General features: G+C 45.3%; 1 protein-coding gene across 3 annotated transcripts in view; it reads left to right on the top strand.

Annotated features, from left to right (window-relative positions):
• CTBP2 (C-terminal binding protein 2) overlaps positions 1 to 27778 on the top strand; it is a 131624-nt gene that overhangs the window by 81350 nt on the left and 22496 nt on the right. The window contains exon 1 of one of the 3 annotated variants that reach the window (XM_009087103.4): positions 11224 to 12907. The exons of the other annotated variants lie outside the window; for them this stretch is intronic. Within the exon in view, the coding sequence (XP_009085351.3) occupies positions 11224 to 12907 (1684 nt within the window). Of the gene's footprint in view, positions 1 to 11223; positions 12908 to 27778 lie in introns of those variants that run through there. 3 annotated transcript variants of the gene reach the window in all.

Here is a 27778-nt window from a genome sequence, read left to right as displayed (position 1 = left end):
GCAAACCCAGATATTTTCTGACAGTTTTTGCTGCAGGATTTGTCATTATCCAGTGGGAAATCATGTCCTTACGTGTCAGTTTGTGCCACCAAAGTTGTCTGTACTTTGCAAAATAGAGCTGTTTGCAGGGCAGACAAGCCATCCATATTCTTTGTTTTCTTTCAGATCCTTTGATATGTCTGATGGCTGATAAATGCCAGCACAGTCACATAATACTTTTCAGTGCTTAATGCACCAGTCTCTGGCTTTTTGACTTACTGCCTTACATTCTGAGTTGCACCCTGGTGTCCTCTTCAGCTGAGGCTTCTGCAGTGATACTTCTTGAGGGAGTTCCTTGTGGATTTACCTTCCAGCCACTGTAGTATCTGTGTGTGGTTGTGACTCTCCTCAAATCCTTGTTTCCCTGTGGGAATGTGACCCCAGCGTGGTTACTGAAGCCTCTTGGGTGGGTCTGAGTCCTTGATGCAATAATTTGTCTTGCAGACCTTGAATAGGCACTTTCCTGTGACACACTGTCCAGCTGGGATCATGGGATTATAGGGTGGGTGAAGGGGCTGCCCAGGGACGTTGGGAGTCCCCATCCCTGCTGGTGTCCAAAGAAGGACTTGAGTGGTGGCTGGTGACAAGGTGGGGATTGGTCACAGCTTGGATTTATGGTCTCAGAGGTCTTTTCCAACCTCAGTGATGCTATGAAATGGAGGAGGGAATTTGGGGTAGGAATTGCTGTTTTCAACATCACTGAAGTTATCTCTGCTGTGGCTGCATTAGGCTGGTTAATTCATCTCAAGGGTGGACAGAAATTTTGTATTCCACTCTTCCCCCTGTGGCAGAAGTCAGTGCAGGCCATGTCCAGTGATATTTGAAGAAATATTCTATGTAATGATAGGTACTCAGTACCTACCTGGGTCTGTGGCAGGGGTGTTTTTTACCTTTTTATTTCAGTTTGTCCTGCACAGAAATGGACTTAATAATCTCAGTGTCAGTTGTTGCTTATTGTGCACTGTCTTGCTGTTAAAAAAAAACTAAACACACTAACCCTCAACAAAAGTGCCCCTGAAGACCTGTGATATTTCTGGCTTTTCAGGAGTATTTGAACAATGTGTCCCTGAGGTCTGGGCTCACACACCACTAACAGCAGACGAGGGAATATGTTCTCATTCAATAGCCACCGTCCACTCATGCTAATGAATAGAGGAACCTTGCTCCTGGAACCAAAAGGGAAAATATACAAAAGGGAAAATTAAAACTGCAGCTCTGGAAAGTGGCTGCCTCCAATGCTTGCTGCTTTGTATAATGTAACAGTAGCCAAAAGGAGAACATTTGATATTTGGGTGGAGAAACTTTCTTCCATTCTTGCAAATTTGCACACCAAGTAGTATCTGATAATACTTATTTTTACTGCTTAGAAATAGAATCTTCTTATCTCAGGAAATCCTTATCACCACTAGACATTTGATGAGAAACAATGAGTTAAAGATGATATCAAGCACAGAAGAAACTGCTTGTCCTGAGTAAAAGTGACTTATTTAGAATAAATGTAGACCTTTTTTATCTAGTGGATTTGAGTTTCTTTGTTCCATGAATATAAAACACAGTACAAGGATTTCCCCCCCACAATAAAGCTTTTTATACTTTTTTTTAAAGTTTCCACCTCAGAGCACATAAACTATCAGGCTTTTAAGGAAGGGTTGCTTACCACATTTAGCCTAGAGAAAAAGCAGTATTAGCTTGTCAGATCTTCTGCCACTGCACCCTGTGCTGATTTATGCAAACTGAAGATCTGTCTGGCTGCTCCTGATGTTTTGCTTTTCCAAAATTAAGTCGTTGGCTTTTATGGAGGTTTCAGGAAATCACTTCAAATTCATACAAAAGCTGGATTTTTTACCAATGAAAAGTAATGTTCTTAATTATCTCTTCTCTTATAGAAGCATGGCATATTTGGGGATTTCTTGTCATTAATAGTTTTTGTTAAAATTTTAAGAATTTTTTAAAAATCAGACAGTATCCTGTGGATGAAGAAGGTTCAAGCAACCTCACTGGGTTTACAGATATTATTCAAGCTTATTGACCTTATGCCATGCTTTTCAACCCTTTTGCTGTGCTGAATCAAGAACTCTGTTTGCTTGTGTGAGTCCTTTTTGTGCTTTGGGATGGAGCTCGTATCCAGGGGTGTGCTGTTGTCCTTGCATGGATGCACAGGCTGCTCCAGTAGCTTCCAGTCCTGTGTGGATGTTTTTCCTGCACATTCCCTCCTGGGATGTTCCATGGGGGAATGTGCATGACAAGATGTAGCACTCCAGCCAGATACAAGGCCAGCCTGACAAAATGCCCCAGGCATCCAGGCAGGAGAGAGACACATTTAGATAAGGTTACAGACAAAAATCCCATTAATTTGGTGTGCATCATAGTGGATGTGTGGCTCTAGCTTTTGGAGGAGAGGGAGCTCCCCTTTCCCTGGATTTGAGGGCTGGATGCACCAAAATAGAAAAAAATACTTCTGTTGTGTTCTCCTTGTGTTTAAACCCACATTGATGGGAACTTAATACATGTCTAACTTGTAATTCTGCCTTGTATTTTTCCATTTTCCCCAGCCTCCAGACAAGGTTCCATGTAACACGCTTTACAACTTCGTGTCATTAATTAAGAAACAATTACAGCTGATGACTTCAATACCATCAACCTAATTTCCATCCTTACCATATTTCCCGTTTAAATTAACTGCTTTAGGGATTAACATGTTGTCATCCTATCTGGTTTTTTTTTTGGTTTTTTTTCCTCCTTACTCTAAATCCTACTCCTGTATTCAAAGATTACTCAGTAAAATGATAATATTCCCAGAATATTCACTGGGAAGGGGTTGTTGGAGCAGGGCCCTGGGGCAGGCCTGGCTCCTCTTCCCAAGCTCTGGAATGCTGCAGAAGCTGCCTCCAGCATCCAGGGGTTGGAAGTTGGCTGCTTCCAAATATGTGATGAGAAATGATCACTCCTCAGGGACAGATGAGAACAGGATGGGTTTTCCTTCAAAATACCAGGAAAAAATCTTATATCTGACTCCTAAATTACACTATTTCAGGGGAGGGTGGTGTTTGGATCTGGACCAATCTTTTCAAATTTATCCTGATTTCCTGAATATTTGCTGGTAAATATTTTGACAGGAGTAGGACATCTGGCTGTACTAAAATAAGGCTGCAGGGAAACACATTACACAACTTTTCTTTTATATTTTTTGCTCTCCACAAACAGATGTAATGGATCGAAGTGCCAAAACAGTGAAGGTTTTCATTAGAGAGCTTTCTTCAAAGAGCAAGTTTTGAATTGGTTTTGCAATTCTTAAAATTGAATGACATTGATCATTTCTTAGTGACACTTTTATCCAGCCCATTAGCTTAACTCGATTAATTTGGTTTTTCTTTTTTATTTTAGATTATCTTTTTAATTTTTATTTTAAACAAAACACTCTCTGCTGCCATCTAGCACCTCAAAACTTAGTAGTGAACAGATTAAGTTCACTAAATAGCCTTAGTGTAGATTGACACCCATTTTTGAGAAAAAACTGTGGTGCTGCTGCTGCTGATGTAGATATTTGATTGACTCAGCAAATGAACACGAGCAAGGATGGTGAGGGAACACAGTGAGATATAGCTCACTTTTGATGGTTTGCAGTACAACAGTACAAAAGACCAGTCTTTTAAAAAAGCGAGGCATAAACGCTTTTTTTGCTAAAGTAGCATTTCCTCCTGTTTTGTTTTTATCTGCAGTGGGTGTGAAAGGGAAGTACATGTTTCAAGCTCTTGGCATCATCAGGGGAAGTAAGGCAGAGACACCCTGAACCCCAGTCTGTTTATCTCCCCAGGCCCGTGTTACAGTCTAGTAATTAATTATTTTCTATGCAAAGCCCAGGCATGCGTGGCAGAGTTCAGATTTACAATGTATATTTATTTAACAGTGGATTTCTCTACTGCTTTCTGGGACAGATATAATTCCCACTCTTTTCATTACACATGCTGTTCAAATCTTGATCCTGAATTCTTATTAAAAATGATGAGATTTGACCTCAAAGTCTAATACCCAGTTTTGGAGACAAGGTGCTTGATGTGATTTCTGGAGGATTATTTTTAAGAGCATTCATAGATTAGATCTTTGGAATGGTTGAGGGATGTGCCCAATGAACCTTGGCTGCTGCTTTTCACCCGCCCTTCAGCATCCAGATTGATTTTTATTTTGCAGTCCTTGAGACTGTGTAGCTGTGTGCTGTAGGGATACATCTGATGTTTTTATTATCCCTTTGTTGATGCAGGAATGTGACAGTGCTGTTTCTGCCAACTTTTATTGGTGTTTCCCCATACTTGAAGGCAAAGTGGTTTCTGATTGAAGTTTGAAGAGCTTGTAAGGCTCATTCCAATGGCTCAAAGGGTGTTTTACAGCTGCACTTCTCTGTTTTAGCTGCAAGTGTGTTTTAGATGATCACTCCTTCCTCCTTTTGTTACCTGCAGTTTGATTTTCTTCCTGGATGGCAAATCATGGAATGGTTTAGGTTAGAAGGGACCTTAAAGATCATTTAGTTCCATCCCCTGCCATGGGCATGGGCACCTTCTGCAATCCCAGGTTGCTCCAGCCCCATCCAACCTGGCCTTGGACACTTCAGGGATGGGATATTTACAATATCTCAGGGCAACCTCCAAGGTTTTGCTGGGGGAGCAGGAGAATATGAGGTGGTGAGTTACCACATGCCCACTGGGGTGCATCTGGCACATACCTCATTCTGAAATAAATAGAAGATAATTCACAGAATGTCCTGAGCTGGAAGGGGCCCACAGGAATCATTGAGTCTAGCTCCTGGCCCTGCACAGACACCCCAATAAACCCATCCTGGGCATCCCTGAGAGCAGTTCCCAAACACTCCTGGAGCTCTGGCAGCCCTGGGGCTGTGACCATTCCCTGTTCTGTGCCCACCACCCTCTGGGAAAGAACCTTTTCCTGACAACCAGCCTAAACCTCCCCTGACACAGCTCCAGCCATTCCCTCTTATCATAGGGAAAGTTGGGGTAAGGCACCTATCTGTGAAAGGGGATATCCATGGAGAGTTGTTGTGTGGCAGTGATTGGAGTCATGGCTGGCCAGCCATGAGGCTGGAAAGGAGCACATCTCCCACATCCAGCCCCTTCCATCTAGAGATTAGCACAAAACAGCAGTGGAGGGGCAGCTCCACAGGGATAAAGGGAAAGGTCACTCATTTATTTTCATGAAATGCTTCCATGCTCTTTCTCAGCACGACTCTGGCTGGTGGGAATGGAAAAGACCTCACACCCTCCCTGCTCACCTTGGTTTGTGGGGTTTTGGGGGAGTTCTTGGGGAATGACTCAGAAGGGCACTGCAATATGGTGTAACCAGCTTGGAGAGGAAACCTCTGCTGGCTTTGGCATGGGAGGTTCTTTGCTGTGCATTTGTTGGGGTCCCATATTGACCTTTTATTTTCTGTGCCTGGGCCCAGTTGTGTGTCACTGCTGGGGATGGCAGCCCAACCCATTCGTGGCTTGCGCGTCACACTTCGGGGCAGCTCGTGTGTGCTCACACATTCCTAGAGCCCATCACACCAGTGCTGATGGCACATTCTATCCCAGCACTGAGGGATAGAAATGGACATAAGCTTTTGGGTTTTTTGCTTCAAAGTCATCAAAATGTAGAGTTCCATGAGGCAATGATTGTTTAATAACCGGCTGATCTTTGGAGTGTTTTGTTGTACGGCACCGAGTTGGTGTTTGGGAGCGTTTTGTTGGAGTTACAAAGCATCGATGCTTTTGGTTTGGAAATTGGTAAAAGCATGTGGCAGGGCTTCAAGCTCTGAGTGCTTTCAGATGCTGTGCTGCTCCTTTGATTATTGAAAATGATTCCAGCACAATCCTGCTAATTTTCTCTTTGTGCTCCCTTAATTTCAGGAGACTGTTAAAAAGTCCATCTAGGCAGAGTGCTTATTGCCACTGTGAGGGAGATTTTGCAGAGCCAAATTTTAGCAAATGGAGTAGTTTCAAAGGATTTGGAACATTTTCTTGCTGCTTTTCCTCTCCCATTTTTCTTTTTAATTTTGTTTCTTTTCAATTGGTGTGCATGCATATGTGTGTGTGCATTACTCATACTCCCATTCCTTTTCCTCTCTGTAGCATCCATGGTACACCACAGTATAGAGTAGCTCATTTCTGCTTCCCTGGCTTCCTGCAAGCTGAACATGGGAGGAAGATGTTCAGGAGAGGCTTCCTGAGCTTTGGGGGTCATTAGGCACAATCACACACAGTCCTTGAAAGCCCAGGCAGGGAGGGCAGGAGCATTTATCCTCCCAGTGGTTTTGTACCTTGTCACCTGAAAACATATGACAAACACTGATTAATCTTAACACCATCCGAGTGTGAGTGGTGTATATTATTATATCCCTCTTGATGGAAGGGGAATCAGCAAGTAAGAAATTAAGCAATTTACTCTCTGACAGTGGCAGAGCAAGGTATAAAGGCTGGGTGTTCTGATACCTGCTCTCTCCATTAACAAGAGATGTATTTGTTCTCCAGAGGATTTTTACCTACCAGGGGTAGGATTCCTTTTCCTTTGAAAGAGAAATAGCCTTTCCCAGACTGCTGCATCTTACAGTTTTTGCCAGAAATTACATTTGGCACGCTGTTTCTGTTCCACTCTCTCCCAGAAGAAAATAACTGGGGAGAAAACATCAACATCTTAATCTACATTAAAAATATTTTTCCCTAATAGAAACAGGATTTAAATTTGTAACTGAAAGATATTTTACAATAGTAAGAAGCAAAAGTAATCTCAATCTGTATTATTTTGCTGCATGGAATAATTTTTCCAGCAACATGCTTTCAGAATAGGTAATGAAATGTTTTATATCAATATGAATGGAGTTTTGCAGCCAACCTCTCCTGAGTCAGTGCTACGGATTCCAAAAAATGTTGTTTACACAGTTGTGTTGCAGATTTAGCATGCTGATTTCCTACCCTGGGTTTTAGGTGTAAAACACTTTCCCCATGGGAAGAGAACAGCACTTTGTAGCAGTGCTTGTTTCACATCCACCCCAAGAGGGTTCCAGGCTCAGATTTCTTGCTGTTGGTTTTGAATGCAGTGTCTCAACAATTGGCCCACCTTTCTTCTGCTCTGTCATCACCTTTTTTTCAGAGCAGACTTCTGTGGTCATTGTATTGTAACCAAATATTGTGGCCAAATTGTATTGTAACCAAATATTTGTGACCATGTATGAGATCAATGCTAAACTGAAAATCAGGGTTTTATTCAAAACACTGCATTTTTCATGTGGTCTGAAATACCAGAGCATTTAATCTCTTGATCAGCTTTTTTTTTTTTTTTTTTCTTCTGTGTGTGTTTTTTTTTCCCTTTCCCAAAATACCTTTAGAATTAGAAGATAAAGGGAGAATAAATTTTCTGCCTGTTCCACAGTCCTTGTCTCCCCCTCATGTTGAGGATGTAGGTGCTGGTGCCTCCTGCACTCCTGAGAAACACAATTGAATCAGTTACATCAGGTTGGGCCCCAGGGCCTCTGTATTTTCTGCTGGCCATCCTGCTTGGGTCTGGATGCAGAAATAGGAACAGAATCATTTAATAGAATTTCACAGAACCACACAATGGTTTGGGTTGGAAGGGACCTTAAAGCTCATTTAAGTCCACCCCCTGCCATGGGCAGGGACACTTTCCAGTATCCCAGGCTACTCCAGACCCTATCCAACCTGGCCTTGGACACTTCCAGGGATTCACACCCAGCCACAGCCACTCTGGGAAACCTGTGCCAGGGTCTTGCCACTCTTACAGGGAAGAATTCCTTCCCAGTATCCATCTGGCAGTGGGAAGCCATTCCCCCATGTCCTATCAGTCCATGCCCTTCTAAAAAAATCCCTCTCCAGCTCTCCTGGAGGACCTCTTCAGGTACTGAAAGGCTGTGATAAGATGATCCCAAAGCTTCTCCAGGGTGAACATGCCAAATTCCCTCATCATTTCCCCATAGCAGAGGTGCTTCAGCCCACCAGTCATCTTTGTGGCCTCCTCTGGGCTCGCTCCAACAGCTCCATGTGCTTCTTGTGTTTCAGTCCCCAGAGCTGGACTCAGCTCTGCAGGTGGGGTCCCACCAGTGGAGTAGAGGGGGACAATCACCTCACTTGCCCTGCTGCCCATGCTGCTTGAATTTGCACGGGGGCTGCTTTTAAGACTGCAAAAAACAGAAAAAGAGAAGACCCTTCCTACCTATCCATAAATATTTCATTCTGATAATTTCTTATTCATTCCTTGATTCACTGAGGGTGTAACATTTCCTTTGCTGCCCTGGTGGCCCAGGAGGCAGCCCAGCTCCATAGCTCCTGGCCACGTCTTCTCCACTGGATGCAGCTCTTGGTCAACAAAAACTGGGGCCAGCAGAGCCCTCCAAAGAGGACATCTGGCCCTTGGCTGCAGGGAAATGTGCAACTCTTGCAGCCCCTAGTCCTGCAGGCATTTGCCTCTGCTTGGCTTGGAGCACAGGAATGATCTGTTTGTTCCATTGAGGTCAGCACTTAGGGAATGAACCATCCATATGCATGAGTGTTCCATGGCAGGTCCCCAGTTAGGGTTTCCTGGCCCCTGTGAAGAGCTGGAAGAAGAGCTCATGTCTTGCCCAAGACTGTGAGGGCAGGCTGATGCCAGGGTGGTTTCCAGAGCCCAGATGTGCTCCTGTACCTGGGATGGAGGGGGTTTGGAGGTGGCTTTCGTGTGCTGCTGTCACCCATGTGTGCCCTGGGCAGGGCACAGCCACCAGTCACAGATATGTTGGTTTGGGTGAGGTTTCTATTGTTAAAGCCCTTCTTTTTTTCAGAGGTAGTGAATGCTTCAAGCTCCCTTCTGGCTTCCCTTGCAGTTGTTGAAAGTCAGCATTTTTGAAATTTCATTTCTCTATGGCATGGTTTTTTTCCATTGTCAGCCAGGGCTTAACATGGTGACTGTTCGTTAGTAATTTCTTTGGACAATGGTGCAAGATGCCCTTGATCTATGGACCAAGATTTTATTCTTTTGTCATATACATTTTTGGTAGATTTCTTCTGCTACTTCGAAACAAATGGCACCAATCTCACTGTATCCACTTGGGAATACATTTTATTCTTTAGCAAAATATTGTTGTAATAAAATGTTTTTGTTGGTTAAAATACTCTCTGCTTTATTTGTAAGCCACAAATGTGTCTTCCCATCTTGACTCTCACAAAAGAAGAAATTTTCCAGTGTGTCTGAATTTTGTTAGTTAATTCAGTATAATGCCAATCAGATACTCTCTGAGAATTGCATAAATAATATTTTAGGCCCCGTGTTTTGCATGTCTGTGTAATATCCAGCATAATTTTCAAGATCGTGATTCTTGAGGATGGAATTGGAGGAGAGAATGTTTGAAGAGGATTTGTAATATTTACTGCAATAAAGAAATTTAGGGATTACCCAAAGATCCTGTCAGTATTTGGGTCAGAAATATAGCCCAGAGGTATTAGTATGATAGGCAAGTTTAAGCGTTAGACTGTATTAGTGATTTAGCTATCATAATAGCACAATAGTCCATCATGTGATGGCTTGTGCACGAAACATTTATTGTGGATTAGCCAGGAAAAATGCTCAAGCTGTCTTGCAAACAGGCCAGGGAAGGTGACTGTTCCTCCTTTAAGTGGGTCTGTCCTGGAAGGGGGTGTATTGGAAGGGAAGAAATCTGTTGTTGTAGCAGAGAAAAGCAAAATTGTGTCCGTCTGAGTTTTTAATTCAAAAAATAAAATGTTGCCTCTGTAGCAGCAGTCAGCAAAATTAGGGGCAGTTGAGCTATTCCTTCTTTGAAAATGAATATTTGAGCATGAGCAGCCTGTGATAATCTGGGGTACGTGTTTTGGGGAGCCATTTTAATTTCTCCTCTGAAAACAATGACTCTATATGGAAATTTTTATTACATTCCCAAATAACAATTTTCTATGCTGTGATTCTATCTAAATCCCTTTGCCTACTCCAAGTGTAAAAAAAGCTTAATCCACATGAATGTTGAAATACTGCTCAGTACAAATTGAGTTTTGTGTGATGTTTCTGAGTGTTTTCCTATTTCACAAACATGTACTTTTTCCAAAGGAAGCTGGAGATAATGGGCAAAATTCTACTATTCCTTTTTGCTTTGTTAGGCCAGGCTTTAGATCCTTTTATCCTCCCCTCCTTCTCCATGACCTGTGCTAGGGTTTTAAAATTATACATTCCAGATTACACCTCCACAATTTTCTGCCCTGGGATGATGAAAGGATTTGCGTATTATGGTAATATTATAAAAAATCTTTTTGGAGCCTAGTTAGTGTGGCTAATTTGAAACTAAAAAAAAAAAGTAATTCCCAACACAATTTTTAATATTCATAAAGTGCTAAAGAGATACCTAACTAATTTCTGACCATTCTCATATTCCCACATATCTTGCACTGGCCTTTTTTAGGCCTGTCTGCTGGCTCCCATTTAATTTGTCCTTAGCTGTGTGCAGTGGATTAGCATTTCATCAGGTTGGATTAAGATTGAGCTGACACTGAATCTTTCTTTTTTATTTTTACATGCGCCTGTGTGGGGCCGAGCGGATCCGCGCACGTTCCGTGATCCCGCTGCCCATCCCCGCTGGGTGCTGGGACAGCCTCCCCCAGCATGTGAGGGGGAGATAGCCAAAACAGAGGAAACACATGCTAAAAAAAAAAACAACATAAAAACAAACAAGGAAAAAAAAAAATCATCATTCCCTGGGGGAAAAATTGCATTGAGGTTGCTGGCTGGGTCACTGCGTGAGATTTCATCGGGCTAAAATGATGTCACATGGAGCGAGGGCTTTAGTGGTTTTATTTAGCTCCTAATCCCCACACACTGCTCGGCCAGTTGTCCATGTGCTCGCGCCGTCCCCAGCGGCACAGGATAAAGCATCTGGGCTGAGCACGGCTGCTCTCCTGCGTGGCTGCAGCGCACGGCCAGGGGCAGCCCCTCCGCCGGCCGCCGCATGCTCTGCCTGCTAAGGTTACCGAGGATTAATAATTCAGGCCGCACTCGGAAAGGCAAAACCGCCGGCCGCTGGTTTCTGAAGTCCCGAGAGGGCTCCGGCGCAGCACGGCCCGGTTTGGATGCGTGCCGGAGAAGCGCTGAGAAGGAAGGCACCTCCTCTTCTCCGTGTCATCGGGAGCAAGCGGCCTCGTGGTGATGCCCATCCCCAGCAAGCACCCCAACATCGGCCGCTCACAGAGCTGGGACGCTGCCGGCTGGTATGAGGGGAACTGGGAGAGCGAGAACGCCTTCGAGTACCAGAGGCCGCCGGGCCGGAGGAGCTCCCTGACCTATGGCGGTGAGGGCGGCTGGTACGAGCCACCGCGGGCAAATGATATCATCTTGCAGGGCGGTGCGGAGCTGAAGCAAGAGGCGTACCCGTACCAGGATGCCACCTTCGCACCAGGGCCGCTGAGGAAGGGCTCTGTCCCCGACTTCACCTACTGTGACCGGCCGGCGCCCATGGCGGGCCGGGGCTCTCTGCCACCCCAGGATTACTACAGCGACCCGTCGCTGTCGGCGAGGTCACCCAAGGACCCCCGCTGCTACCGCGACCACGTGGCGGGCAGGCCGCTGGCGAGCTATGGGGCGCCTGGCAGCCACCTGTCCTGGGACCAGAGCGCCGTACGCGCACCTGCCCCACCGGATGCCGCCCGCCTCTACAGAGACCCCAAGCTGGCCCTGGATGGGCAGCGGATGCGTGGCAGAGATGTGTCCCCGGCGTGGTACGGCACGGAGCCCCCCGGCCCGCGGTACGCGGCAGAGCCACCTGCCTTCCCCAGCAGGCCAGGCTACAGCGATGGGGCAGAGCGGGCTCCCGAGGCGGCAGCGGCGGCCAGGCAAGCTGTGCCCACCTGCCTGGTGGTGGATCCCACCACCAGCACCGGCAGCAGCTATGGGCCAAGCAGGGAGAGCACTGGCGCCAAGGGTCCCTACGAAAGCTACGAGGCGGCGGTGGCGACGCCTTCCCACCCGCCTGTGCCACCCGCCTTCCCTGGGCCGGAGGGCAAGAGGAGCTTTGACCCCGAGTTTGTGGCGCTGCTGCGTGCGGAGGGCGTCTCTGAGAGCACCTTTGCTGCCCTGCTGCAGCAGGGCTTCGACTCCCCGAACCTGCTGGCCATGATGGAGGAGAACGACATCAAGTCGGTGGCACCCAATCTGGGGCAGGCCCGCGTGCTGTCCCGCATCGCCCACAACTACAAGGCAGAGATGCAGCTGCAGAGACAGGAGCGCAGGAGCGGGGCACTGCGCCCCAGGACCCGCTCCAACAGCTTCAGCCACCGCAGCGAGCTCCCAGCAGAATACGGAATGCCCACCGTGGATGGCCCTGGCACCTCGCAGCACCCGCCACCATTGCAGCCACTGTCCCCAAGAGGTGTAGAGATACACCGCCGGCCATCCAGTGCCCCGACCCAGCACTTGCTGGAGACCACCACCTACCCAGCCCCCGCAGGGGCTCCTCAGGGGCCACACTTCCTCCCCGGTTCAGGATACAACACCCCCCTGCCTTGCAGCACGCACCCACGTCCTGCCTCTGCCTACTCCGCTCCGGTTGGTGTGCCCATGACGGCGGCCAACCCGCACGCCAGCCCCAAGACGGCGTACCCCACCACCTACACCGTGCCCATGGAGCTGATGAAGAGGGAGCGGACAGCGGTGGCGTCACCAGCACCCAGCCCCCACAGCAGCCCCCAGCTCCTCCGCCGGCCGGGGACAGCAGGGGACAGCAGCCTGGCACCCACTGGACCAGCCTTCCCTGCCCAGCTCTCCCCATACCCGAAGCTCAGCAGGCGCACGGGGCCCCCCGTCATCGTCTCCACCATGGCGTCGCCTGAACCAAGTAATTACTGAATGGGCTTAGTCCATATAGTAGTTTAGAACCACCTTGTTGTTGCTTATTTTAACCCCTCAAAAAACCCACAGTCAAATATCATGGGGGTTCATGCTTAAGTATTGGACACTGTCCTATGTGGAAAACGAGGTGAAGGGGATTTCTTTGCAGGGCTGTGCTGGCCATGCAGAGCTAAAGATGCTGATTTTTGCACAGTGGTTAAATTCCAAATTTTTTATTTGTTTAGCCAACTTCAGTTAAACATGAGCAGTATTTCAGATAATGCTTCCAGGGTTAATCTTGCCGTTCCTGTTGTTTGTCGAGAACAGGAGATTAGACACTGTGCTGGCTGAGCAATTAGGACTACAGGGTTTGCTGCAGATTGACTTTTTACCGCTGTTATCAGGCACAAATGTGTCCCTGTGAGGAAATGGTTAGCATTGTTTTGACTAAATTCATCAGATAGTTAATGGTGTTATTCGAGAATCGACTTACCTTTGGCCATTACCTAAGGCTTTTCTTCTTATTATTAATTTGCTGTTTTATCAAGCATACAAAATAAACCCCTTGATTTCCTTCTCAAGATGCCTGTAAGTGAAGCGATAGAGCTGTTAAAGTAATAGGGCTGTGCTTAAAACTAAAAGCCTGTCATTAAGCACTGGAACAATAAAAATGAATGGTGGCTCCTAGACTTCCCTTCCCTTTCTAGAAACGCTCAGGCTCTCTTGGTTGCTCGGATGAAAAGCTGAACAATCCTTGCAGGATCTGCTCCTCCTCTTTGGAGATGTGGAACTCAGAGCCTGATAGAAACTAACCCCCAAAATCACCCAGAGAAGTACAAGGAATTCATCAAATCCATTCATTTGTGCTTTGACCTGTTTGAAAAAAATGTGGAAAGACACCCCTTGGAATGTTTTTTGCTGGTAATGACTCTGTGAGCAGGGAGTTTTCTCCCTGGGCAGCACAGCTGAACTCCCATGCAAACAATTCCCAAACAATTTGCTGTACCAGCACACACACACAAAGCCTTAATAAGAGGGATACCATTTATAGGCATCGAGACAGTGCCAAACTGGTGATGCCATTCCACAGGAATCTAAATACAGAATGATTTTGTGAGTGGAAATGATAAAGTTGTCAAAATGCAGACACTTGGCACACCCCTTTCCCTGCCATACCATAATTACACAGCTAGGAAGTAAATGCCGGTTCTTTCACGCTTCTGAGTCCTTTATGTAGCTGGTGTAATGTATTGATTTCTAAAAAATGCTTCAATATTAGGCAACATGTTCTGTGTTGACATGGATCAGATGCTAAAGTAGTACATCCAGGCAGTATTTTTAAATAAATGCAGCTAAGAAGACGAACTGGCATAATGTGGGGAACACAAATATGTTCATTTATTTGTGCTGTGCCTGATTGAGCGGTCGATGCCGACGCAGCGACAGCTCTGGGCTGAAGGACCTTCAGAGCACAGGGATTGGGAGCAATCTCCTCCACCACAGGAAACAGATCCCTCCTTCCCTGGTTCTCATTTATCAACTGCAAACCCCTTTCTCTAAAAATCTTGAAATTATCCCTTCTCTTCACCAAAATTACTGGTACACAGCGAGAGGAAGCCAGCAGCTTTTCTTTGCTCTTGAGCTCTTTCTTGCTACTCAACCCTCTTTTTTTCTTTTTTTCTTCTTTTGCCCACGACCATCTCATTTGCATGAGGATGACATTTGTTGCTCCAGTAATTTCATCTGATAATGGCCAGCTTGCAAAGCGGATCTGAAAACATATTCCTTAATTATGTGTTGCCAAGCAACGAGAGGGTTTGGCCATAATCACAGAAAGATTATCTTCTCATTGAAGGCCCTGAAAGGTTTAGCTGAAGTAGGACCTGTAAAATTGTCTTCATTTTTATTTATTTCCCTTTTTTCCTTTCCAAACAGCCTGAGAGGTTTTTTTCCTGTTAAACTATATTTTAAAAGTAGAAGCCAAGGTAAAGCACATGGCACATGGAAAGATTAAAAATGGGGAAGTGTGTGGTGGTTTGTAGTTGTTTGAGTTGTGCTGAGCAGGAGTGTTCACACCTACCCACGAGGGGATAAGCTGAGGTTAGAGATATGTTAAGATGTTTTACAGCTTTGAGTGGATGGCAGAAACTTGACTAAATCCAGGAAAATTGTATTTGCCAGCCAGGATGTGTTTTCAGGAGTGATGAACCTTCTCTTGGCTGTAGCTTCGGCTGTGGATATTCGAGTTAGAAAGTGAAAGCAAATTCAGTAATAAACTGTCTCCAAATGGCTGCAAATATTTTTTGTCAGTGTAGGCTAATGTCTGCCCAGCCAGCAGAGGGTTATAAAGTGCATGTTACAGCCCAGTCATGTTTTGAAACTTGTTATGTAGATAGAACCTTAAAAGAGACCATTTTGGGCTTTTTAAAAGTCTTGTTGAACTATGCATTGTAGTCTTTCAACAGTGAATTGTTCCTAAATACCCCATTTGTCATTTTATGCTGAGTTTGACACTCTGAGTGCATTCTGCACTGTTCACTTCGGAGTTTGGACAGAGAGCTTGCAGGAGGGAGGTGTCTTCTCCTGCCTGGTGGTTGAGACAGGATCCTGGGCAGGGATACAGGCACATGCCCCGTGTTTATGGACCTCTTGCTTTGGCATGGTTAAAGAAGGGGAAAGGAGTGATGAGATTTAGTGCTGCAACTACTTTGCTTTTCTTAAAATAATTAGTAATAAGTTAGGTAATTTGCCCTCCCTGGGAGTTGCAGGGTTGTATGAAAAGGAGGTGGTGAATGAGCACCTTAAGCCCTTTACTGTGGTGATAGAGTGACATCTCCAGAGATGAGCCAGCTTCCCATGCCAAGAGCTCCCCTGCCACAGCTCTGGCAAAGCTGCTGCTCTCCATGTCATTGAGATCTTGTCAGGAATAGCTGAGAGGAGTGCTCCTGCAGCCTGGCCATCAGAGGATCACCAGTGGTGAGCACACCAAGGCAGCTCAGTGGCGAGCAGCAAGAAAGCCCTGCAAGGTCTGAGTGACAGACACGTGTCAGTAGGAGGGCTGAGCCAGGGCGGGTTTGTGGCCAGCCCCGTGCTGAGCTGGGAGGGAGGGCAGGGAAATAAATTAGTCCAGGTCAGCAAAGCTGATGAGGGCAAACAGAACCTCGTGGTCACTGATCACATTGCTGCAGCTCCACCTCCAGATTTTGCAACTTCAGTTTATGATGTTTGCTAGTATTTTTTATTAGATTACTCCTTTTAATTTAACCCAATGTTTTAGTAGTAAAGCAGCTGGCAGATGAGAAGTCTTGTATTTTTGTAGCTGGCCTGGGCTTCTCCCAAAACAGTGGCCAGTCCAGATTTCTGTTTCTGATGCTGGACTTATGGAGCTTAAATGAGAAATGGTGATTCACTGCAAATATGTGTCTTGGGTGGTTTATCAAGCTCTCCTTTGCGCATGAAGATGTGAAAGTGAAACATCACAAAAGGGAAGATGCTTCCCACAGGGATGAGGAGCAGGGCTGTGAAGTGGGGTATCATCAGGAAGCAAGAGCAGAATTACTTGGCTGTAAGATTTGGTTGAAAGCCTGACCTTTTCCTGAGCAGGGAAAGCCTGGCTGAGGGCAGCTGTCCTCCTTGGACAAGTTGTTCTCTCCACTGTGAAGGGGATTCATCCTCTCTTTTATCAGCTTAGAGGCCAGCTAGAAATGCCTTTCACTGTGATTAACTCAGCTCTGCTTGTACTCTTGAACACCTCATCGTGATGCTTCTATTGGTATTTCCCCCCTGTGACAGATAAAAACTGTGTTAATCACACATAGTTGCAGGCTGAAGCTCTCACATGGGCAACCCCCAAAGAGGGAAGGGCATAGGCAGGAGCAAGAGCCTTGATGGTTGTTAAAGGATGGTTAAAGCAGCCCATCAAAGATGATTAAAAGACTGACATTTACCCATTTTTGTAAGCTATAAATTCTTTTAACCTAATTAATTTAAGCCAAATTGCTACCATTTTCTGTGGGCAAAGTTTAGCAGGACGTTTCCTACACAATACAAATTTCCTGTGCATTTGCTGATGTTGATTTATTCTTTGCCCAGTACAGTGGACAGCTCAGAAATCAACTTCAGGTTTTCTTCCTTGTGTTTTCTGTACAAACCTCAGCATGGAATCCATGTAAGGTCTCTCAATTAACAGTCCTGACTGAAAGAGCACCAAGGGAAGCTCCGTGCACTGAATAAATCTGATTTCATTTGCACATTGACCTGACAGACCATAGCATGTCCTTGGAGCCATTCCCAGCTAGTGTGTTAGTCCAGGTAAACCCTGCACTGCCCTTATTAACAAAAACATGGAGCAGTGTTTTTAACTGGGATCATAATTTCCATACAGAAATACATGTTGAAATAAGCAGACAGGTCTTTCTCATGTCTGCTGTCCCCATGGTCACAGCATCAAGACACTAATATGCAAAATGATTAGGGAAGTAGCTGGAAAACTCACAGGGAATTTCTGAAAGCCTTTGAAAGGCTCAGAAGGACCCTCACCAACCTCTGCTGAGCACATGAGTGTGTGGTTCTTAAAACTGAAGGGACCCCACCTGCCCACCTTAGCAGGGTGAATGGCTGAGGAACAGAATGTGCAGGAGATGTGCTGCTGACTATCTTGGTATAATACTGACTATCTTGGCCAATCTGCACATACAGTTCATTGGTGGCAAGGAATATGCTTTTAAAAATACTTCTTTAAAGGCTGAAATACACTTTTTATAATGGTTTCATCAAAAGTAATATAAAGTGTCAAACTCATTCCAGTTGCAATTCATTGACTTTAGTGCCATGGCAATAAAAATGAATTTGGCCTGTCGAAGGAGAACGTGTTGTCAGATGCACAAGTGTTGTCATCTTCAATTTACACTTTTCTTTCACCCCGTGTCTCTGGTTCTCCAGCATTGTTAGGACTTTCATATATCCAGATCATTCTCTGACTATATTTGCTGACATTTTTTTAGCCTTCTCATAAGTAGTTTCCATAGCTACAAACTTCATGTTCAAAGAGGGGAAAAAAAATTTAAAGGTTTCTTATTATTATTGTATTAAACATTTTTTTTATTTCTTCTCCTTGTCATTCTCATATCATCACACTGCAGCCCAGTTTAATGAAAATGCTGCACAACTGAATTGCCTGTTATTTTTAAAAGCAAAGTAGGTGCTGAGCTGAATCCTTGAAAAGCAGAAGACCAACATCATTAAGCCACTGATGTAAAATAAATGTTGCAGACGTAGGACTGGTATTAGTAATGTTTACAGATGGCAACTGGCAGGCGAGCTTTTGACTTTTACACCTAAATAAAACCTGAAATAAATAGCATTCTGCTGGCTTTTGGTTAAAAACCGCTAATTTTTAATCTCTTTTGTTTGCTGTTGGTACTGTTTTGTTTAAGATGAAGTGTTGCTTCTGAGAGTGGGATTCACATGGGTTGTGTTTCCAATATTTGGTTCTGGTAGGGAGGTACTGGAGCAGCTGTGCCCTGAGGAAGAGTTTGGGCAGAGGTGTTGGCCACCAGTGCTGGAGCAGCTTTGTTCAAGGAAATGGGAGGCTCTGAGTGCCCAGTGCTGTGTCCAGGGTCTTGCCTTCTGCACCCTCAATCCAATTAGCTGCTCCAGAGCAGATGGAGCAGATTAGTGCCCAGCTCTCCTTCCTCCGCCCTCTCCCAGTGCTGGGGGTGTCCGGCCAGCAATCGGCTTAACGTGGGTCGTGTGGCACAGCGTGGCACAGCCCCTGCCCTGGCCCTCACCAGGGAACCCCCTCAGCTCTGGGGCTGCTCTGCCTCTCATCCCCAGCCTGCTGACTCCAGTTCTTTGGTTGTTTGGAAGCCCTACCTTGTTTGCCAGGCGTAAATTCCTTTTTATTGTCTGCAGCATGGCCACCAGGTGTGTGAGCTGTGCTCCACATTGGAACAGCCACTCCAGCAGTGGGGCTGGGGGTGGAGGATCGTGGTCCTTTCCTGCCTGCAGCATTCCCTCTTGGAATCTCAGCCAAAAAATCTTGTGGGGCCAAAGGAGATCATGGCCTCTTGCCTCATCTTGTGAATGAAAGCTGTGTCAGGCAAGGAGAGGCTGGGAGAAGTGACGCCATGGGACTGTTCCTGCAGTTCCCAAAAGCATCACAGTTCCTGGGAAAAGGGTGGTTTAGACTCTAATCTGAGACATGAGCAGCTTGTCACAATAAGAAGGAAACCAGCAAGGCTTATCTGCTGGTGGATGGTAAATACTGGTGTGAACAGCCAAGATGGCATTCTCATGTTTTATTTATGTATGGAGATATGTATAGATATTAAAATGGGGAGAAAAAATTTCTCAAAAATATAATCAGTGTCTCAGTCAGTATCCATTTGGATCAGTGCTTCTTCAGTCTTCATTGTTTGCCAGGAGTGTCTTGTTTTGGTTATCAAGCAATTTATTCTTTCCTAGCTTGGCGAGCAAACAGGCAGACAGGACTTTTTTTAGACAACAAACACAGTGACGACAAATAATTTAGGATGTATTTCCCATCTAAAAAATCAGAAAAATAGGATCAGAACTGAGGTGTCATGGAAATATTTGGCATGTATTTTCCAGATGTGAAGGTGGTATCTCTGGGTGGGTTCCCTCCATTCAGGAGCATCAGGAGGAGGAGGGTGGTGGGATGCAGGAACCTGGCAATACCCACCTGACTCCCCTGCTGCTCTTCTTAACCTTAACACGTTTCCTGTGCTTGTGCTAAACACTGCAAATCCCTGAGCTGCCTCCTACACATTCCCTTACTGACCCTATAGATTATCAGCCTTTTCTTAGGATGGCCCAGTCTCTTATTGAATTCTCTCACTGTTACCTGCAGAGGGAAAAAAAAACAAAACAGGAATGGAGATGTCACACACATTTGTTTTGTTCTCTGCCATCATCTGAGTGTTTTGTTAGAAAGGTTTGATGAAAAAGTTCATGCAAGTGCATATATTTTGTTTTGTCAATGCAAGGAATCTTGGTTAATATTGTGAAGGGTGAAAGAGAGGATTCAGTGTGCACAGCAGAGAGCTTGTCAGTATCTAGACCATTCTGCTGGGACAGTGAAATAATCAAGAATGTTTAAATGTCACTTAAGTTATCCCACCTGGCCAGCAGTTCCTGTAATCTCTCCTATTTGAGCATCTTTGAGTTCTTCCTCATGTTGAGCAGACCTGAATAAAAGGAGCTGTTACCTTACCAGCTGAAACATTTGGCTTAAGAGTCCTAAATTTCCATTTCATTCTTGTCTGCAGGTAATGTGATCTTGTTTCATCTGCAGTCAGGGCTAAAAGGTCCCAAAACCAGAATTACTAATAACAAATAACATCAGGGCAGTGCCAAACAGTTCTGCAGTGGAAGTTTTCCCCTTGGAGCTCGTTTTTATTCAGCAGGGAAGGTGTTTTCTGTATTTGCTGTTCACCTTAAAAGCCCAGTCTCCCTTGGAGCAGTGTGGCATCTCCCATACCATGCTCTGGCCAGAGGGAGAGCCAGGGGATCACCTCCCTGCTGTGAGATAACAAAGGTACAGAGGTACCTCCCATGGACCAGCAGCCCCACGCTCTGGCTCATCAGTTCTTTTTCACTCTAGTTTTCTGTTCCTGAAGCTTGCATGAAAAATGCCAACAAGGTGATTATTTGTAATTTTTGTAGAATATCTTTCCAGAGGAGCAGTTTCCAAAGTAGGGCAGTGAGTCAAGTTCACTTGAAAAATTGTGATTTTGTCATTCATTTCAAGAGGAGAAGGATTTTTACCCTCTCCTGCAAAAGGACCCAGCTCTACATCACTGACTTTTATTGCCTTTCTTAAAATTAGATCTAGAAACCCAATGGTTTCTTAAGCAGGAGAAGCTGTACGTTTCAAGCATTGGAAGCCTGTGCATTATTAAAAATAATAGGGTAAATTTGTCAAATGGATAATGAGTAGGTTTCTTTCTCTGTTTTTCAGTATTTTAATGAGTGCAGGAAATGTTTGCTATTTATTTGCTTTCAGGTTTTACCAAGGAGCTCTGGAGATAATTGTCAAATTTCCAAGTGTGTATCAATATTTCATGAAGCTCTGTTTTCCCTCTGTATATTCACAAGTTGGGTCATTAGCACTGGGACTGATATTAACAGGCTGAAGCAAAGCATGAAAAGGAATTCCACCAAACCCTTACAAGTTGGAGGATTTCTGAAACAAAATTCTAGTCAGGTCTTCTGGGTAAAATAAATATAGGTGATGTTGCATGGTTTCAAATGTTAAATTTGTCAGAAAATTTCGTGTTTAATCTTGGTTTCTGTGGTTTGTGGACCCGATCCAGAGAATACCAAGGCTTTGTGTGTGTGTTCTGTGTGTTTTGTGGGTGTGTTCTGTGTGTTTGGCCTCATGCCCAGTACTTACCACAAATTGGGGTGTACCTTACAGAGATAGGATATCCATCCACGTCATCCTTTGGAAAAAAGCAAATTCCACCTTTCCTACCACCAGCAAATTAAATGGTGTTGAATTATTACAGCTCAAATTGCTTTTGGATGTGGTACCAGTCATCACTGATGCTGGCTATTTAGTTTGCTGTTGGCTATTCAAATTTGGATTATTTTTGTGTGGTCTTTGAGGTGCAGTGCTGGCTGACTGTTGTTCTGCTTTGGACATTTACCATTTATAAGAGGCTACATTTTGTACCTTGAATGTTTCTTTTTTCTTAATTTTTGACATTTTAATGTAAAACCATCATATCCCTGTTCTCATTCTGATTAGGCACCTTATCCCAGTTTTGCTCAGCCTAAAACTCTGGTGTCAGGCTGGCTTTTGCTTCTATTCATGATTTAAACCAACTAGCTCAGTGCAATGCTCTCAAGAAAAAAAATAACTTAGGAAATGAAAATTATTCATAGTTACGGACCCACTGTGCTTTGCTGTAGAGAGGGTGCAAAATTAATTGATAAATTATTGTGGCTTTTCAACCATTCTAAATGTTTGCCACAAGTGCTTCACCAGGCACAGCTGTGTGGTAGCAAAAAGTGAGACTTTAAACTTGATTGAACTACACAAAGTCTGGAGCATTGATGTGAACTCTGAATATGCAGAGAGCTGGAAGGTGGATGGGAAGGAGTACCCAGGGCCTCTGAAACACAAAAGTGCTTCAGAGTTAAAGTGATTTAAGCAGAAAGGGACCAGTGGTGCTTCCCTGGGGAGGGAGGGAGTTCTGCTGGAAGGGCAGAGCTGGATGTTTGACAGAGGGGTTTGAAGATCCTTGGAGCTAGCAGATGTCAGAACTGGCCTGTCTATCAGTATTTTGGGATCATTTTAGGATTTGTGGCACTGTGGGCTGTGGTAAAGCAAAGGAGGTCACTTGTGAGCACAAACAGCAGTGTTAATCATGGTAGCTGTTCAGGAGGAGAAAGAGAAATGGCAATCATGTAATATTGACACAACAGGAGTGTGTGGAGATAATGAAATTGGTCACAGCTCGATATGACAGAGTTCCAGACTGTAAACAGAAATATTTGTCAGAGGGGAGACAGTGCTCAGGATGAAAAACAGGTGCTTTGCTGAGTAAAAATCACCTTGTAAAGGATTTGCAGCTGTGGGGGGTTTGTAAGAGAAATCCAGGGCAGATCCATTTGACTGCCTTGTCCTTCCAGGAGGAAGTTTGGAAGGTTGATAGTAAATACATTGTAACTTATGGTTAGCTCTGAAACTTAGCTTTGCTCTGAGCTGGACTCAAGAAGACAGGAGTAAGCAATGCAGTTCCCACCCAGCTTTTGGTAGTTTTTGGTTTGACCATTGATCTCCTGTGCCAGGTGCCAAGAAGACAGGATTCCTCTATGTGGTGCTGCCTGGGAGAGCCTGGCCTTAGTCTGGACAATTTCCTGGGGAATCTCTAATTTCCTTTACTTCCACTCTGGGAAGTTCTTAGGCACACTGGCTTAATATGTCTCTTACCTATATAGGCACTTAGAGCCCCATGGTTCTTTGAAGAAGCACATACTGAGGGATGCTGGAAAACCCATGCTGCACACAGTGCTGAGAGCAGGCAGGGCTGGAAACTGCCCCACTGAGTCAAGGGGAGCAGCTTTCCTCCAGCACAAACACATCTGGAGAAGTGGGAGAGGAAGGAAGAAGGTAGGGGAGGAGAACAAAGAGGAGAATACTGGAATCAGCAACAGTAATCCAACCAAAATACTGCAGCAGGACAGAGGGTGCCCTAAAGATAGCCAGTTTCTAGGAAAGTATTCCATGCTTGGGAAGAATGGTGCTGGTAACAGTGACAAAAGGTTTGTGTTCCAAGTTTTTGGTACACTTCTCCTCTCAAGCTGGCACAGTTACATGCTTTGTTTGTTTGCCTCCAGCTCCTACCCTTTGTGGAGTTAGAAATACTCTGATTCAAGTCCATCCAAATACAGCAGTGCCATGCTTGGTAAGTGGGTCATGAGCCCTTGGGGTCTGAGCAAATATTTTTATCAGAACTTGGCAAATGAGCAAGTTAAAATTATTTTCTAAAAACCTCTCAATTCCAAGATTTTGCTTTAAGATTAATTTTCTTATAAACAGTGTGTGACCTGTGCTTTGATGCCTTGCATTAAGCCACATCGAGCTCCTGGGTGTTAGTGGAAGGCAATTATGGACTTCTGGAGTGATATCCATATTCTCCTGTCAAGTTTGGGATGACTCTTTTTCATTTCCTGCCTGGAAGTGCACAGCGAGGCTGTGCTGAGGTTTCTTTTTGGAGCCACATTCAGAAGACTCAACCTTACTGCTGCCATAGCTCTGTGGTCACCTCTCTGCAGCTCCTCAGCCTCCCTCACATCTGACACTCATGTTTTGTTTCATTCTGTGGCTGGCTTGGAGCAGGAAAACCCAAACCCTCCATGCTCAGTTGGGCAGGGAGGCTCCCATCACTCTGAGGAGCGTGCACAGCCCTGGAGGCCACAGCTTCATCTTCAGTTACAGTGAGAGCATCTCAAGTGCACCCCTGGAAACAGTCCATGACCCCTGTTTCTCCTTGGCCAGAGTCCTGTGCTGAGGAGGCATCCACATGGTGGTTTCCTGCTGCAGCCAAGGAGTCTTTTCTTCTCCCTTTGCCTTCCCAGTCTCCCCAGATGCTGCCTCTTCCCCGGGGGCTGCTTTGGCACCGGACATTGGAATTTCCATTGAGGGATGTTCAGTTGTCTCAGCACAACAGGTATCAGCTTCTTTCTGATCACAGGTGTCAGGTGCTGATCACATGGACAGATCACATGTGTGACCAGCACAAGGAAAAACTGCTGTTTCTGTGCCTGTGATTTTCTTCCCTTTTCTGTGCAGTCTTTCTATCCCTGTGCTGGTTTGAGACACACATGCTCTGAAATGTCTATTCTTGGAGAGTTTGTTGTGCTTTGTCTGCTGTTTAAAAAAGCCACACAGCCTTCCTGGTTATTTCTTTCCATCACCAAGTGGGGCAGAAGCTGAGGAGACCACCCACCACTGCTGCTGTGCTGACAGGGATTCTCAGATGCTGTTGAGGATGGGCTGCCTGATGCTCTCAGAACGTGCCAGTCCTCTCGTGGAGCACGCTGGGTGGTTGCAGCCCACCCTGTGAAATGCAGAGCCACAGTGGGGATGTCCAGGGGATAGAGTGACAGCTCGTCACAACCAGACAGCAGTTCTGTATTTGACATCTTGAGGTCAAAAACTGTCAGTTCCTTATTTTTTACGGTGTCTTAAATCGCCTGGAGAGTGTTTTGAGCCTTGTCAAAATGAATTAATTAAGACCAAGTTATAATCACAAGCCTGTGTTGGTCTGATTCAACAGCAGGACTGTGCTTGATTTTCAGCCTAATAAATCCAAATGGTTTTGGAGGATCTGGGGGGCTGATAGAGCCTGTTTGTGTTCCCTCCAGAGCTACATGTGCTACAGTTTTTACTTGCTCTTTGCCTTGGCAGTCTGTAGCATTGTCTTCCTCCTCCTTAGGAACACAGCCAGATTTCTAATTAAGGAAATCACTCTGCAGCCATTGTCTCTGTTCATTTGAGTTCTTTGTCCATACCAAAGTTTCCAGCTCCCCAAAAGACTTGAAGTCACTCCTTACTACTGCTGGAGGAGGACAGAAGTTGTGGCTCAGGGCAGGCTCCTCCTCTTAACTCTGTTAAGAACCAGGCATCAAGCACCTCTGTGGGCAGCACATTCACTTCATAAGAGCTTCAAATCCACCTCTGGCTATGACAAATACTGCTGAGGTTATTTTTCTATTGGATTCATATATTAAAAAAAAAAAAAGTTACGAGAAATAAATATCACTTTGTGCTGGGCTTTACTGCTTACTGGGCTTTGAGCCTAAAAGGATTTAAAAGTCATCATGCTCTGAGGGAAAGCTGTAGTGAGAAGGAGGATGTGGAGGGTTGCTCCAGCCAGCTGTTGTGATTTGGGAAAAGGCTTGTCCTGACTGATGGAAAGGAGAGTGGGACAGACAGAGAGGCAGCCAGGGCTGACACAGCCACGCCCAGTGGGATTAGGACCAAATTAGAAATTTGGCTTGCAGGGGTTTATCATTTCCTTTATATTGTGACATTAATAAATGCAAATCTTTATCTTCTAGCTGTTATCCTCCCTTGTATCTTTTGTTAATGAGCATTGTCCCCAGTTTAGGCTGTGCTGATAACTGGATGGAGAGGATAGAGACATTTGTGTGCACACATCCATGTGTGTTCTTGTGCTGTGCAAAACTACCTGGGGGTGTGAGGAGAGGATTTGGGCACTTCTCAGTGTCTGTGTGCCAGCTCCTCCTGTCAGCCTGGAGTTGGACAAGAGTCCTGGAGACAATGCCATGTTAATGCAGCACAGTTCAGTGCTCTTGGTATTTCACAGTGCAGCACAATAACTTCTTTTCTCATTTTGTTTCTGAAGTGCATCAAATTCAGAACATATGCACCACGTCAGGGCTGCTCTTGCCAGTGAGCCCAGAGAAAATGCTCAGATCAGGCCTGGTTGGTAACTTGGAGGGAACTGCTGAACTGAAAGATGGTGGGTTTAGATTAAATACTGGGGAGAAATTCATTACTGTGAGGATGGTGAGGAAGCTGTGGCTGCTCTATCCTTGTAAGCGTTCAAAGCCAGGCTGGACAGGGCTTGGAGCAAGAGGAAGGTGTCCCTCAGGGTGTTGGAACTGGATGAGCAATCAAGTCCTTTCCAGTCCAAGCCATTTTGTGATTCTGTGGCTCCTGTACAACTTGGCTTCACAGTGGAGGCCACGGTGGCCTGGTGCTCAGCTGGGGTTGGGCTCTCCGTCCCAGTCAATGTGCTTTCCATCCTAGATAGGTCCCATATGGAAGGGAGCTCTTTACTAGCCAAAATAAAGACACTCAGCAATCTGCCAGAGCTGATTAAAGCATGTAGTCTGTTACAGGCAGAAAGAAATATAGTTTGGGGTAGAGGATTCAAAATGCATTTGCAAGGCATCTGAACCTGATGCTAAGACATTCTTTTTCTCAATGTTGTTGTTGCCAATAGCTTCTCTTGTGCTCAGACCAAAACTATTTAGGGTGGAACATTTGCTCCCTACTTTCTAGCAAGCCTGGTCACAGGAATGAAGAATGGATTCTTTTAGTGGCCGCAGCTGGTTTGAATGATCCCCACGCTGAACCCATTGAGTCCAGGCACTCCTCATGTGAATCACAAGGAAGCAGCAACTGGGATTTTGTTTTCGTGCCTGACAGGGGCAGAAACAGCAGAGCAGCCACAAGTTGATTGCTTGAACCCAGGCAGAGGAGGGTGAGATGTGTTGCTGCCTGGGTGTCTGTGCTGCATCCTCACCCACACCTCCTGCAGGGTCTTCAGAGAGGACAATGTGGCTGCACTTGGTGCTGATCCATCCTGTTCATTCAGTGAGGGCTGAAAGAGGAGTTCTTCAAGGATTGTGGCCCTTACATTGCATACAAAACAACAAAAAAAGTAATTAAACCCTTCAGTGTCAGTGGCAAGACCTTGAGCAAGGCTCTGAGATGCAGATGGACCTCTCTCAAGATCTGCTTCTTTTGAGGAGCAGCAAAATAGCTTTTGGTAAACTCGGGGAATCACTTCCAAACCCTGTGTGAAATCTACCTCTCTTTTCATAGGGGATCTACTGTTGATTTTTTAAGCTGAAGGAAAGTCAGTTTTGATTAGATATTGGGAAGGAATTGTTCCCTGGGAGGGTGTAAGGCCCTGGCACAGGGTCCCCAGAGCAGCTGTGGCTGCCCCTGGATCCCTGGCAGTGCCCAAGGCCAGGCTGGACGTTGGGGCTTGGAGCCCCCTGGGGCAGTGGAAGTTGTCCCTGCCATGGCAGGGGTGGTGTGGGATGGGTTTTAAGGTCCCTTCCAACCCAAACCATTCTAGATTTTATATTGAGAGCAACTTTTAGTAAGTTTCTGCACAATAATCACCTTCCTTCTTCCTTCCAAAGGATGAGGACTTTGGAGAGACAAATTTTACCTGCTTGCAGAGAGGACAGCAGGTCAAGGAAGGCAACTCATGTTGGGCTGAGAATCAGGGAGAGATGTGGGAAAACTCTTGCTAAAAGTAATGAAATTACCAAATAGAAAGAGCTTTGATGGTAATTAAAAAGCCAGCTCTCTATTTCTAAGTATTCTTGGGAAAGTCAGCTGGCCATGTGCTCTGGGGTTTTTTAACAATACTGGGTTTTTCTTTGTATTACCAAAGGTATTAATTAGAGGAATAGATTACACTGAGTGCTGTACAATTATCTCTTGGGTATTTGTGGAATGAACGGTGAAAACTGTGTGAAACTGTGAAATGCTCATTTAGCTGGGTGTCTTGATGAGCACCATGTCTTACTTCCCCTCTTTGCCACATCTCCTGAACCTGCTGATTACAGCCAGCAGGGT

Source organism: Serinus canaria, chromosome 6 (assembly GCF_022539315.1).
Source record: "Serinus canaria isolate serCan28SL12 chromosome 6, serCan2020, whole genome shotgun sequence".
NCBI lineage: Eukaryota > Metazoa > Chordata > Aves > Passeriformes > Fringillidae > Serinus > Serinus canaria.
This window is presented reverse-complemented; position numbering and strand designations above follow the sequence as displayed.